Raw genomic sequence first — 13,729 nt, 5'->3', positions numbered from 1 at the left:
GTTGTTTGGTGCCATGTCTGCTCTGCTCAAATTTGAATTTTAAGTAAAACAAAGCCATAATACATACAGCATACATTGTATTTTGGTCTTGGTGGTACATGAGCTGTCTTTTGGAAAGGCTTCTGTTCATGTTGGTTATCGGAAATGATGTTTTTGCCCCTGGGTGCAGCAACATGTCTCCTTGCAGTGAGATACATCTGGATTGTTGCAGGTGAAAATGTGAGAGGGGCCGGCTGTGTTGGGGACAGATGATGTGATATCAGAGGTTTCATCTGTGTTTTATATAGTTTTTTTCAGTTAGAAACAAGCTGGAACAAAGTGAAGAATTTCAGCTTGATCATGGCACGTACCCATTTTTGGAATTTAGCGAGTCACGACGAGCTGATAGAACAAATCCGTTATGATATCTGTAAAGATGAGTTACAGCATTAATAGGCTGCAGTGCTACATGAAGTACTTTATGAAACATTTCAGAAAGGGGAAAGCAAACCCAGACTCTGTGGGTAAAAAAAAAAGAAGCTACAAACCACAGACATAAATAGATATTTTGTTGTCACATCTCTAAACTTGTGTGTTCTTAATGCAAATGGAAACAAAACCAGTTTATTCAGCTGTGTACTGTTTTCTTTCTCTCTGTCTTCCCTCCCTCACACTGCCTTGCTGGATTTCTCTACCTGTTGCTGTTTTCTAGTCATCCCACTCTGACAGTCAGCCGCTCCCAGTCCAAACAGCAGGAAGCTTAAGATGTCTTAAAGGAACTGAGTCAGAGCCAAACATTAGCAGGTCCCCACCTCGTCTACCCCAACACCTAATCCCAAAGCAAGCTGTTATAAAGAGGTGGCCGAGTCCGTCTGGTCAGCAAATGTAACCAGAGGTGGATGCTGCTTGTAGATTGGTGTAGTAGCCTCTACTGTATGAACATGTGTGAAGCCAAGACTTCAATGTATGCAAGCTCTCAATTATATAAAACCATGACCAGCAGATAGACACCATCCTTTCGACTGTGCGTGCAGTAACAAGGGAGATAGAGCCGTATCGCCCGTAATTAGCTTAGCTCAAACACTGGAAGTGTATGGGTAGTGTTAGCCTGCCTCCACCTAAAGTCGCTAATTAGCTTAGCTCAAACACTGGAAGTGTATGGGTAGTGTTAGCCTGCCTCCCACCTAAAGTCATCAGAGAAACTCTTCACCAACTCTAAACGGAAACCGGCGGGCCGATCTTCGTCTCAGAGCTGACAAAACTCTCCGGTAAGGCATCTTGAGCGGTCAAATGCCGCTAACGGGACGAGATCGGTCAAAACGGAGGGTTCAAGCAAAGACGCTTTATTTTGGTTCAAGCTAGCTACATCGAGGGTAGGTTAGCTTCCTATTGCAAAGTAAAAGCACAAATTCTATCGTCATGGTTTTCTGTATGTAAAGGGCAACGTTTTATTTTGTGAAAGTAGCCGGCTAGCTTGAGTAGCGCCGAATTCGTCCGGACAAAATTGTAAACAGCTGGTATTTAGACAAATTAACGACACACTGCTGATCTAAACGGCTACTTTCTCGCCTAAAAATGTTTGAAATGTGGATAAAGTGATATATTTACAGAGTTTAGAGCTAAAATGAAATCAGCTTCTGACTGCTGATTTCGGCTCGGGTAGGAGGCAGGCTAACACTACCTATACACTTCCAGTGTTTGAGCTAAGCTAATTACGGGCGATACAGCTCTATCTCCCTTGTTACTGCACGCACAGTCGAAAGGATGGTGTCTATCTGCTGGTCATGGACTCGGGAGTGAGGCAAGACACGATTACATTCGTAATGAAGGATAAAATTAGCTATAAAAGCTGAAACTGTTTGTCGCACCAGGCTGTAGACATGCTTATCGCTGCTGTTAAGTTAGATATTGTCTCTGGGGACAGACTCATGCAGCTGCTTGAAGAAGTTAAGTTTTTGTTATTTCATTTTTCCGCATCAGAAGTTGCAGCTTGATCGGATATTATGGGTTCGGTGCCAGACGCCTTCTCAGCCGGTCTATTTATTGGTCATATAACTGTGTCACAGCATTTGAAGGATGGCAGAATAAAACAGTTTGCTGTCTATTAGAAGAGGTCTCTGTTGCGTGCTGCTGTGTTGAGAATTACGCTGCGTTGTCATATTCCATTTGCAGAATAAAGACCGGCGGAGGAATAGTGCAGCAGAGTGATAACAAAAGCTCATTTCAGAGGATAACTGAAGGACCCCTGTGTTAAGCTTTGTTGAGTGAAGGATTAGTGCTCCATTCTCTTTAGAGTTAAGAGGTTTACTGTTCTGTGCTCTTGCCCAAGGTGCATCTCTAATAACCTCTTAGATTACCATGCTGACCTAAAGTCTAACACTGGAAGTTGCTTGTGTCATTCCAGTTCACTGTGTTCACTGCAGTCAGAACAAACCGTGTGGATCTTCAGGTTCCTCTAATACTGGAGATAATACATCTGCAGAAACAGGCAGCGTTCATTTTATCACAATGCACAATATAAAAAGTCAAACGTTATTTCCTGTCTAATAATCTAAATTAACTTTATTTCCCCTAAGTCTAAGGTGATAAAGGGTAGAGTCTCCCAGTTTAATCAGAATGATTGAGATTTTAACTTTCAATCTTTAATATGAATTGAATGCTCATAGAAAAACTATGAAAATGCAGGTACAACTGAAATGTATGAAACATAAAACACAACATTACTCCTCCTGAGAAGCAGAGTTTTAAGTATTTGGGGGGCTGGTACGAAATTAAAAATGGATCGGTTGATGCAAAGGAAACCATGTGATGTGGTCAGAGAGAAGACAAAGGAGAGGGGTGGAGTTGTGGATTGTAAGGCAGAAGTAGCTAACCGGTATTTATCACCATTTAGTTTGAGGATTTTTGGCTTTTAATTGAATTGGTGTCAGAGTGGAGTGAGCTGTGAGCAGTGCTGAAGAATTTGATGATGTTGTATATTTGTTACTAAGGAAGAGCATGTATGTATGTATGAGTAGCTATGAATAGAAGAAAGTGGGCCAAGCAGTGAACCCTGCGGGACGCCTTAGGACAGAAAATCAATAGAGGGGAGCGTTGCTGTTATTGTATTCAACAAACTATTATTTGTTTTGAACGTACAGTAAGGACTGTAACCAGGAGTTAAAGTTAAAGTCTCTCGGTGAAGACTCGAGTCTGAGGAAACGAGGTTGTTGTGGTGAGTTTTAGGAAAGGTTGATTCTCTGTTGTGCAGAGAAAGTGGAGTGAAATAGTTCAAATGTTTCATTGGAGTTGCAGTGGGCTTTGAGTCGATAGCCAATAACATTTTCAAGTGTATTTGAGAAGAGTGTGCTTGTGATTGTGGTCATGATGAAGGTTTTTAGTGGATTGGGGAGAAAGAGTGAGGAGATGGAGATGGTGCTCGACGACTAGATTAGATGGGATGGGATCCAGAACACAAGAGGAGGTTCTCATTAGTAGCATAACAGCTTGTTTTGCTGTCAATTACCATTTTATAATTCCTTATCAAAGTTTTTACTAGAACATATTAAATAAATTGTGTCACAACTATGGCTGTTAAAGGGATAGTTCAACATTTTGGCAAATTGATCCATTGCCATAATCCCTATAGTCATAGCAGTAGGTTCGTTTCCTTTAATTGTCGGTGCAAGCTATTATTAGAACGGCGGAGCGCTACGCTACGGAGGCTCATGGGATTTCTTGGTTTCCCTCATCAAACTCATCAAATACAAAATCCAAAAACCCCAAAACGCTCTGGTGGACAAGTTGTGACCTGCACATTCACCACGCTATGAGATAATAACACAACGTTACCAGACAGAGTTGTTTTAGAGGGAAATACAGAGACTGCTTGATGAAAAACTGTCCCTGAAGGCAACGCGCATCAGCGGTTTTGCATGAATTTCCCTCTAAAACAACTTTAAACACTTGTGCACCAGATCTCAGCTGAATGTTGGACTTTTGGACATTTCCAAATGATTTGGCGTGAGCGTTATTTATGTCATTGGGGGCATTTACAGTGAATCCAAAACAGTTAATACCGTATCGACTATACTGCCCCCAGTATCTGAACTGCAGGATGTAACAAGCCTTTATTTATAAGTATCTGCAGCAACTTCGATTGCATCAGTGCAGTGAGAGTTTATTATTGTACCTATGTGAGTCCAGTCCTGATGGATCAAAGTCTCTCAATCGGTCGGTCTACTGATGGCTAGTCCAAAAGTGGAGCAGTCTATAATGCAAACAGTTGTCAGTATCACTGCTTCTGTGACTTGAACCAATTTAATTGTAATTAATTTATGAGTTGCACCCATACAGAGTCCAGCCATACACTACATTTAGACGTAGACTGACACTAATACTGAGGGATTTCTCAGGCTACGTCTACTGCTTGACATGGCTTTTGCCTTGTCGTTTGAAATAAAGTTCAGAAATTTCAAGTGTTTAAAAAAACCTGACGGGTGAAAGGCTAATGAATAAAAGAAAAGCAAGAGATGAATCTGCCCCCACAGGCCACACACTGTCCTCTTCCTTTCTCAAGGTCACTGCATTCTGGCCTGATGCGGACTGACTGACTGCCTCCACTCAGCTCATTGCTTTATAAATGATTCAGCAAGAGAAACAAAGCAAACGGTCCAGTCCTCTCTGCAGCTCACCAGTCGGTCACTGTTGAGAATTTATGAGTCAATGCAGAATTAACAGCTGGTATAAAAGGTTTGGTTCTGGGGTTTTGTACATGTCTGCATCTGTGTCTTATCATTGCTTTCGTGCAGGCAGATTAAAGTGACCTCATTTTGTTTGATATCCGAGGATGTTTACGCTCATGCTGCTGACTTTGATATGCAGCAGTGCAGTGGCCCTGAGAGCTCATCACACTGCAAAAACACATGAAAATAGACAGAGCAGCACGTGCAAATTCAGAAAACATCCTCATCAATTTGACAACACGTGCGCTCGCAAATGATCACAACACGACGAAAGCAATGTCTGTGATTTTGTGGCCCGGGTTCGAGAGCCCAACCATTAGTGTCTCATGGAAATATTTTTATTGTGGTGTGAATCAACTGATAGAGATGTTTCCTGAATTTAGTCAAAGTGAAAGCAGGACAACGAGGTAGAGATGGACCTGGATGAAATAGTCACACATTTAAAGATTTCCCTGGGGAGTTTGCTTTTGGTTATAAAAGAGTCTCATATTAATGTGGATGAATCTACGTTACACACTTGTTAATGGGTCCATTTTCTATAAATATATTGTTATTTTGTTATTATTATTAGTGGTTGGCTCCTCCAGCATTTCCTACTTTAGGTTTCCCAGACGCTGCCCGGCGAGTCATGGAAATAACACCGCCCGATCGCCTTTTATCAATCAATCAATCAATTTGTTTATTTCGGGCATGTCAATTAAATCATCATCATCACACTTCATCTTATTTCAAGTAATACAGATAATACAGATACAGATAATATTATCAGAACTACGACGGTATCTGATCGTCTTCCAACCTCCGACTTTCATTCTTGATCAATGAAAACATTCTTGGCAAATATTTTCACTTTCATCCATCTTGCGCCGGTCCATAAATTTCATCGTGTGCACGGAGGCTCATGGGAAATGTAGTGTGAAAACACTCCTCGTAGTCGCTTTAAAAACATCTATTGCAAAAAGCAGTTTAGTTTTTTGTGTATGAATTCTGGGGTGGAGCCACTATCTTGGATATGCAACCTGAAAAGTGTCTCACTGGATGGGATGCACATGTGATCATGTGATATTGCACCCAGTGCTTCACATGAAGGAAACATAAAACGTTAATGGAAGTTAGATGATACTACTGCTAGTAAATACTAAGCTATAACTACCACTAATAATAATGATAATACCAATTGAATACATACATTGTCTTACTGTACAGATGAAAACATTTCCTTTTCTGTAGGTATTGTATAGCTTTGTGACTTTACAGAGGCTAGACGCTGATCCCTGTCCAGTAAAGCAGTAGTACATGATCACAGTGTTCTTGGAGGTATAAAGAATATAAGGACAAGGACCTTGAAAGCATCTATGAATGTAACAGGAAGCTAGACTAATGTGCTCTCTCTCCTCTTAGTCTGAGTGAATAGCTGAGCTGCAGAGTTTTCTCAGGAGTTGAGTGAACTGTGCATTTCAGCAATCTAGTTAGCTGGAAATAAATAAATCAGCACCTTTTTAATTTATGAATGGGCTTACTTTAGCTGAGATGGAAAAGTTATGTTTTTGCCACCTTGTTGATGTGGGACTTGATGTTTAGAGCTGAGTGTAAGATAAGATAACAAGATAACACAAGCTGTGGCGGTGTAGTTAGTTTGGTTCAGAGTTGATTTTATCTCTGTTTGTTTTGGGGGCCGGACTGGTAGGATTTAAGTTTTGTCCTCATTTGATTTTAAGAAGTTGTCGCTCATTCATTTATTTATTTCCAGACGAGAAGTGGTAATGGAGTTTAAAGATGCAGCATCATCTGGTTCAGCAGAAATGTACAGAGGTGTGTCGTCAGCGTAGCTATGGAAAAAGCTATGTAGTATATAGGCTAATTCTAGCTTTCTTTTAAGCAAAAGAAGTGTCCATAATAATAGTGCACATGCTGCTATTTGAATGAATGAATGAATTTTTATTTTCGCGCCATGCAACCACTGTGGCTCGTCCCATATGGGATTACAAGACACATTTAATGACAAATACACCTGCCACACAGGTGTGACACATAAATAAACTATTTAAGATCACTTTCAGTACTCAACTATATATCGCTCTTCATCTCATTGCCCAAGCTTTTTCAAGAAATAAAGAAAATACCAAATATATTCAACTGAAAAAGATGTTTTAGCTTCTCAGCATCGTCTAACCACACACATTTGTTATTTGGATCGACCTTACTAAACAGTTTTTGTCTTATAGAGTCATAGAAAGGACAGTAGAAGACAAATGAATTTCATTCTCCACCTCTTGGATGTCACATAAATTACAAACTCTATCGTCTTCTGCTGTGCCGACATATCTGCCTGTCTCCATATGAATATTTACTACACACTGCAAAAACTCAAAATCTTTCCAAGAATATTTGTCTTATTTCTTGTCAAAATGTCTCAATTTTAGTCAAAACTAATCTCTTTCCACTTAAAATAAGACTCATCACCTAAAAATTTACTTGTTTTTAGATCATTTTCACTTGTTTCAAACTAATTTTCAATTGAAATAAGTAGAAAAATCTGCCAGTGAAAGCAAGTTTTTTGTGCTTGTAATAAGAAAGAAAAACTTGCTCCTCTGTCAGATTTTTCTACTGATTTAAAGTTGAAAATTTGCTTGAAAAAAGTTAAAAGTGTCTAAAAACAAGCTGCTTTTTAATGTGATGAGTCTTATTTTTAAGTATAATTAGATTTATTTTGACTAGAAATGACATTTTGACTAGAAATAAGACAAATATTCTTGGTAAGATATTGAATTTTTGCAGTGCAGTATGTGACTATATACATTTGGAATTATATATATATGCACACACACACATGTACTGTATGTATTTATGTATGTATGTATATGCACATGAGTGTGTCAAAGGAGTTGTCCCATACATTCACACACGTGGGACTTTTAATAGTTAATCACACAAGAATCTGTGCATGTGCCTCCTCCTCCATTGCCCTTTTCACCCGGGCTACACATCCGTTTACGCTAACTTTATCTGTAGTAGTATGACTAAAAGTCTCTGTATCAGCAGACCTCACACACACCCACATACACACACACACACACACGCACGTATGCCACAGCACAGCACACAGATTATGCATAAATGACTCCTTTCCAAGTTCACATACTGTACTGCACGCTCCAGTAAACGCTCCACATCAGTTCACAAACAGCAGCAGAGTTGCACACATTTGTGTTCACTGAATCTGTAGTGAGTGATGTGAATGTGTGCAGTGTGTGTGTGTGTGTGTGTGTGTGTTCAGCAGATTAGCGCCGCTGCATGCAGGCGCACAGTTGTCACACTATGATGTTTTATGACGATGTTGTTGATGGCTATAAATCCCTGACATGAGACAGAGACATGGCCCGTTCTGTTTTCACTTGTCTTGTTCCGTTGTGCGTCGCCGTCGGATGCACCGAATGTTTCTACACTGCAAAAACTCAGAATCTTTCCAAGAATATTTGTCTTATTTCTTGTCAAAATGTCTAAGTTCTAGTCAAAACTAATCTCTTTCCATTTAAAATAAGACTAATCTAATCAATTTACCTGTTTTTAGATTATTTTCACTTGTTTCAAACACATTTTCACTTGAAATAGAAAAATCTGCCAGTGAAAGCAAGTTTTTTGTCCTTGTAATAAGAGAGAAAAACTTGCTCCACTATCAGATTTTTCTACCTATTTCAAGTGAAAATATGCTTGAAAGAAGTAAAAAGAATAAAAAGAATCTAAAAACAAGCTACTTTTTAATGTAAAGAGTCTTATTTTAAGTAGAATGAGATTTGTTTTGACTAGAAATGACATTTTGACTAGAAATAAGACAAATATTCTTGGTAAGATTTTGAGTTTTTGCAGTGTATGATCTGTGTCTCTGTGTGTAAAGACTGACACACTATAAAAAAGTGTACATTTGAAAATCAAGTGCAGCATTTCATCATCATAAAAGTCAGACGTCAGTGGTTGGTTATCAAAACATGTATTTTTTCTATCCTATCAGAAACCCTTCGCTAGATGATGGGGAGGGTCACAGGTTTGATTCCCAGCATTTCCAATTGAGGTGAGGTGTTCAGTTTGCTCCGTCTCCATCTGCATGCGTGTGCATGATCGTCACCGCATGTTTTTTTTATTTCGTATGTAAAAGAAATGTCATCGCGGCAGTTGAAGCATGAACCACTGTGTCTGACGCCTGATCCAATGCTACGAAGATACTCTACCTACCTATACTCTAACTCTCTGCCATCTGTCATTTTAAATAAAATAAATGAGTTAAAATTATTTATCATCCATATATCTATGTTGTAAAAAAATCCTGTCACATTAAAACAAAGCTATGTAACATCTAAGAGATATTTACATACAAATATAGACTTAAATTATGAACAATAAAGTAACCCACACCCTACAAATTACAGGAATAGCTGCTTTATTCATTTTCATAAAAAAAATATTAGTTATACTAATGAATGATCCTGTCTCATGAGCTTTAAAGGGATAGTTCAACATTTTGGCAAACTGGCCCATTGCCATAATCCCTATAGTCTTAGCAGTGGGTTCGTTACCTTTATTTGTCGGTGCAAGCTATTTTTAGAACAGCGGAGCAGAGCCGTGAGCTGCTCAGAGCTACGCTACGGAGGCTCATGGGATTTCTTGGTTTCCCTCATCAAACTCATCAAATACACAATCCAACAACTCCACAACGCTCTGGTGGACAAGTTGTGACCTGCACATTCACCACGCTATGAGATAATAACACAACGTTACCAGACAGAGTGGTTTTAGAGGAAAATTCATGCAAAACCGCTGATGCGCGTTGCCTTCAGGGACAGTTTTTCATCAACAGTCTCTGTATTTCCCTCTCAAATCAAAGATAACGAACCTACTCCTCTAAAACTATATGGATTATGGCAATGGGCCAATTTGCCAAAATGTTAAACTATCCCTTATATGTATCATAATATTTATTTTATTCATCACTGAAGTCATCTATACTCTATCAAACTTTCTCCGGTGAGAGTCGTCTTTTGTCAGTCTGAACTGGATATCATTGGACGCTGGAAGACGTCATCACCTTGTATTTTCTACTGTTTCTGTCTATTAGTTGATTGGCTAAAAGTAAGAAGCATAGTACTACAGTATAGTATATCCTGTACGTCCTGCTCTACACTGCAAAAACTCAAAATCTTACCAAGAATATTTGTCTTATTTCTAGTCAGAATGTAATTTCTAGTCAAAACAAATCTCATTCTACTTAAAATAAGACTCATCACATTAAAAAGTAGCTTGTTTTTAGACACTTTTTACTTCTTTCAAGCAGATTTTCACTTGAAATAAGTAGAAAAATCTGATAGTGGAGCAAGTTTTTCTTTCTTATTACAAGCACAAAAAACTTGCTTTCACTGGCAGATTTTTCTACTTATTTCAAGTGAAAATATGTTTGAAACAACTGAAAATGATCTAAAAACAAGTAAATTTTTAGGTGATGAGTCTTATTTTAAGTGAAAAGAGATTAGTTTTGACTAGAAATGAGACATTTTGACAAGAAATGAGACAAATATTCTTGGAAAGATTTTTCGTTTTTGCAGTGTACCATGTCTCGTACTGCAGTATTTATTTCTCTTTTCCCCCCCTTCACTGTGCCGTCTTCACTGTGTGTTTCTCTCTCCCGCTCTCTCTTCATCTCCAGTTCTCCTCTCACACCTCTTCTGTCTCCTCTCGGACACTAACCTCTCTGCTCTTGTCTCTCGCTCCACTGTAGGCCTCCCGAGCCAGTTTACAGCACTGTGAACAAACTATGTGACAAAGCTCCCTCCCCCCGACACTATTCCCCCGTGGAGTGCGACAAAAGCATCCTCCACTCGCCCGCCCCCCTCCCAAACTATCACTTAAGCCTGTTCCCTGACTCGGACTTCACCAGGTACTTCCCTCACACCACCACTTCCCTCCTCCTCCTCCTTCTCCTCCTTCTCCTCCTCTTCCTCCTCCTCTCTGCCGCTGTGTCCCATCCATCCCACTGCGTAAACGGCATGCCATCTCACCGTGACACCTTGTGCTACCAATTTCTTTTTTTTTCTCACCCATTCAGTCACTTTATTGCTCCCACCTCGGAGCCCGCTGCATCCTTCACTGCAAAAACTCAAAATCTTTCCAAGAATATTTGTCTCATTTCTTCTCAAAATGTCTCATTTCTAGTCAAAACTAATCTCTTTCCACTTAAAATAAGATTCATCACCTACAAATCAGCTTGTTTTTAGATAATTTCCACTTGTTTCAAACTAATTTTCACTTGAAATAAGTAGAAAAATCTGCCAGTGAAAGCACGTTTTTTGTGTTTGTAATAAGAAAGAAAAACTTGCCCCACTACCAGATTATTTCAAGTGAAAATCAGCTTGAAAGAAGTAAAAAAGTGTCTAAAAACAAGCTACTTGAGTCTTCTTTTAAGTATAATGAGATTTGTTTTGGCTAGAAATGACATTTTGATTAGAAATAAGACAAATATTCCTGGTAAGTTTTTGAGTTATTGCAGTGTTTGCATTCGTTTCCCAGGCAGCATGACTTCTCTCCCTCTCCTCTCCGTCTTTAGGACTCTGTCGTATCTACCACCGACACATTTTCACTTTTAATCGAAGTGTGGCTCGCACCATGCAGTCCCCAAACCCCCCCCCCAAAAAAAATGTTTTGGAATAAGGTGGACTGGAGCATGCAAGAATTTAAAAAGTCACTGACACAGATTTACTGTAGCACTGTCTATGGCATTTCATAATCAGCCGCTGTGCTTTTTTTTTTTTTTTTTTTGCACTTACCGTCGTTACTAAAGCAGCAGGTGATACCCGTGAAGGAAGGTGTGATTTGCAGGGGGGAGAAGTAGCACATTTTAAATAATTCAACTTCATCCTCACCCCTCTCTCCCTCCAGCCCCCTGGCTTGCTTGGCCACCTTCAGTAATAATGGAGGATGTTCTGAAACCTGAAATGTGAATGAATGAATGAATGAATGAATTTATTTATTTCGGTATATATCAAGCTTATAGGCTATAACCAAAAGGGTGTAGGTTGAAGCCAAAGCTTATATACCACTACCCCTTTTACCCTAAACAATTATACTCATTAAAGAGATACGCCAACATTTTTTTTTCCATGTCTTGCCTCACTCCATGACCAGCAGATAGACACCATCCTTTCGACTGTGCGTGCAGTAGCAAGGGAGATAGAGCCGTATCGCCTGTAATTAGCTTAGCTCAAACACTGGAAGTGTATGGGTAGCGTTAGCCTGCCTCCACCTAAAGTCATCAGAGAAACTCTTCAGCAACTCTAAACGGAAACCGGCGGGCCGATCTTCGTCTCAAAGCTGACAAAACTCTCCGGTAAGGCATCTTGAGCGGTCAAATGCCGCTAACGGGACGAGATCGGTCAAAACGGAGGGTTCAAGCAAAGACGGTTTATTTTGGTTCAAGCTAGCTACATCGAGGGTAGGTTAGCTTCCTGTTTCAAAGTAAAAGCACAAATTCTATCGTCATGGTTTTCTGTATGTAAAGGGCAACGGGTGTTATATTTTGTGAAAGTAACCGGAAGTGCGTTGGTCACAACGGCTAGCTTGAGTAGCGCCGAATTCGTCCCAACAAAATTGTAGACAGCTGGTATTTAGACAAATTAACGACACACTGCTGATCTAAACGGCTACTTTCTCACCTAAACATGTTTGAAATGTTGATAAAGTGATATATTTACAGAGTTTAGAGCTAAAATGAAATCAGCTTCTGACTGCTGGTTTCGGCTCGGGTAGGAGGCAGGCTAACACTACCCATACACTTCCAGTGTTTGAGCTAAGCTAATTAGCGACTTTAGGTGGAGGCAGGCTAACACTACCTATACACTTCCAGCGTTTGAGCTAAGCTAATTAGCGACTTTAGGTGTAGGCAGGCTAACACTACCTATACACTTCCAGCGTTTGAGCTAAGCTAATTAGCGACTTTAGGTGTAGGCAGGCTAACACTACCCATACATTTCCAGTGTTTGAGCTAAGCTAATTACGGGCGATACGGCTCTATCTCCCTTGTTACTGCACGCACAGTCGAAAGGATGGTGTCTATCTGCTGGTCATGGACTCGGGAGTGAGGCAAGACACGAAGAAAAAAAAATGTTGGCGTATCCCTTTAAACAGATTATTGTAACACTAATATTATTGCGTGATTATTACGGTAACAGTGGAACAATTGCATAACAACAGCAGCTCTCACATTATTCATCATGACCCACTTAGGAAAAAGAAAACTACCGGTACGCTGATACAAATCTACACAGCTGCACAGAATTGAGTTATCAGACTTACTGCACCTTTGCACAATTCAAGATGTTATTTATTTTGTGTACTTTATTTATCATTTACATCTACCCTGCTGGTGCGAGCTTCATCCTCTCCTCTCTCACTCACTCAATCACTCACTCACCCGGTGGAGCTGTGAGAACAGGAAGTGATAAGAGTGAGAGAGGTGGAGGCTGCGTCGGCCTACATGCTGCTGGTTTTGGTTTGGTTTGGTTTGGTCCTAAATGTGTCGCTGTGTGGTCTGTGTGTGTGTTACACGCTGCCAAAGTGACAAGTGGCGTGCACGACGTTTGTCGTAGTTAGACCGACGCTTTTACTAACCTGATTCTTTCCAGCTTTGACCTTAAACCTCTTTCCAGTGACTAACCACATGTGACCTTTACTTTAAAAAACACATTAGTCAGTGAATACATGTCAGAGCGCGTTGATTTGTACAAACATTATCACATTAAAAACACGCTTTTTAAAGGAATAGTTCACCAAAAAAAATGAAATTCATTCATTAGTGACTCACCCTCATGCTGATGAATACTCCAGAGTAGTTTTTTATTCCTCAAAGTGCATCTGGAGACCCGGGAGGCCGGTTCGTACAGTATAGTCCAAAGAAATCCTTATATTTGAGTCAATGGCGCCTGGCACAAAAACGTCCATAAAACTGCACAAAAACCTTGTAATATTCCTCCACACTGCAAAAA

General features: G+C 39.9%; 1 protein-coding gene across 29 annotated transcripts in view; it reads left to right on the top strand.

Moving 5' to 3' along the window:
• The window catches only part of dlg2 (discs, large homolog 2 (Drosophila)), a 262,869-nt gene that overhangs the window by 207,742 nt on the left and 41,398 nt on the right, over positions 1 to 13,729 (top strand). For 18 of the 29 annotated variants that reach the window (XM_085797009.1, XM_085797003.1, XM_085797034.1 and 15 more), the window contains 2 exons: positions 8,713 to 8,772; positions 10,471 to 10,629. The exons of 5 other annotated variants lie outside the window; for them this stretch is intronic. In XM_085797009.1, coding sequence (XP_085653135.1) covers positions 8,713 to 8,772; positions 10,471 to 10,629 — 219 coding nt within the window. The remainder of the gene's footprint in view (positions 1 to 8,712; positions 8,773 to 10,470; positions 10,630 to 13,729) is intronic. 6 more of the 29 variants (XM_085797012.1, XM_085797011.1, XM_085797021.1 and 3 more) reach the window with 1 other exon arrangement.

This window comes from Trachurus japonicus, chromosome 14 (genome assembly GCF_045865225.1).
Source record: "Trachurus japonicus isolate A0001 chromosome 14, Traja_1.0".
Lineage (NCBI taxonomy): Eukaryota > Metazoa > Chordata > Actinopteri > Carangiformes > Carangidae > Trachurus > Trachurus japonicus.
The sequence above is the reverse complement of the archived record's forward strand: the minus strand, read 5'-3'. Positions and strand labels throughout refer to the sequence as shown.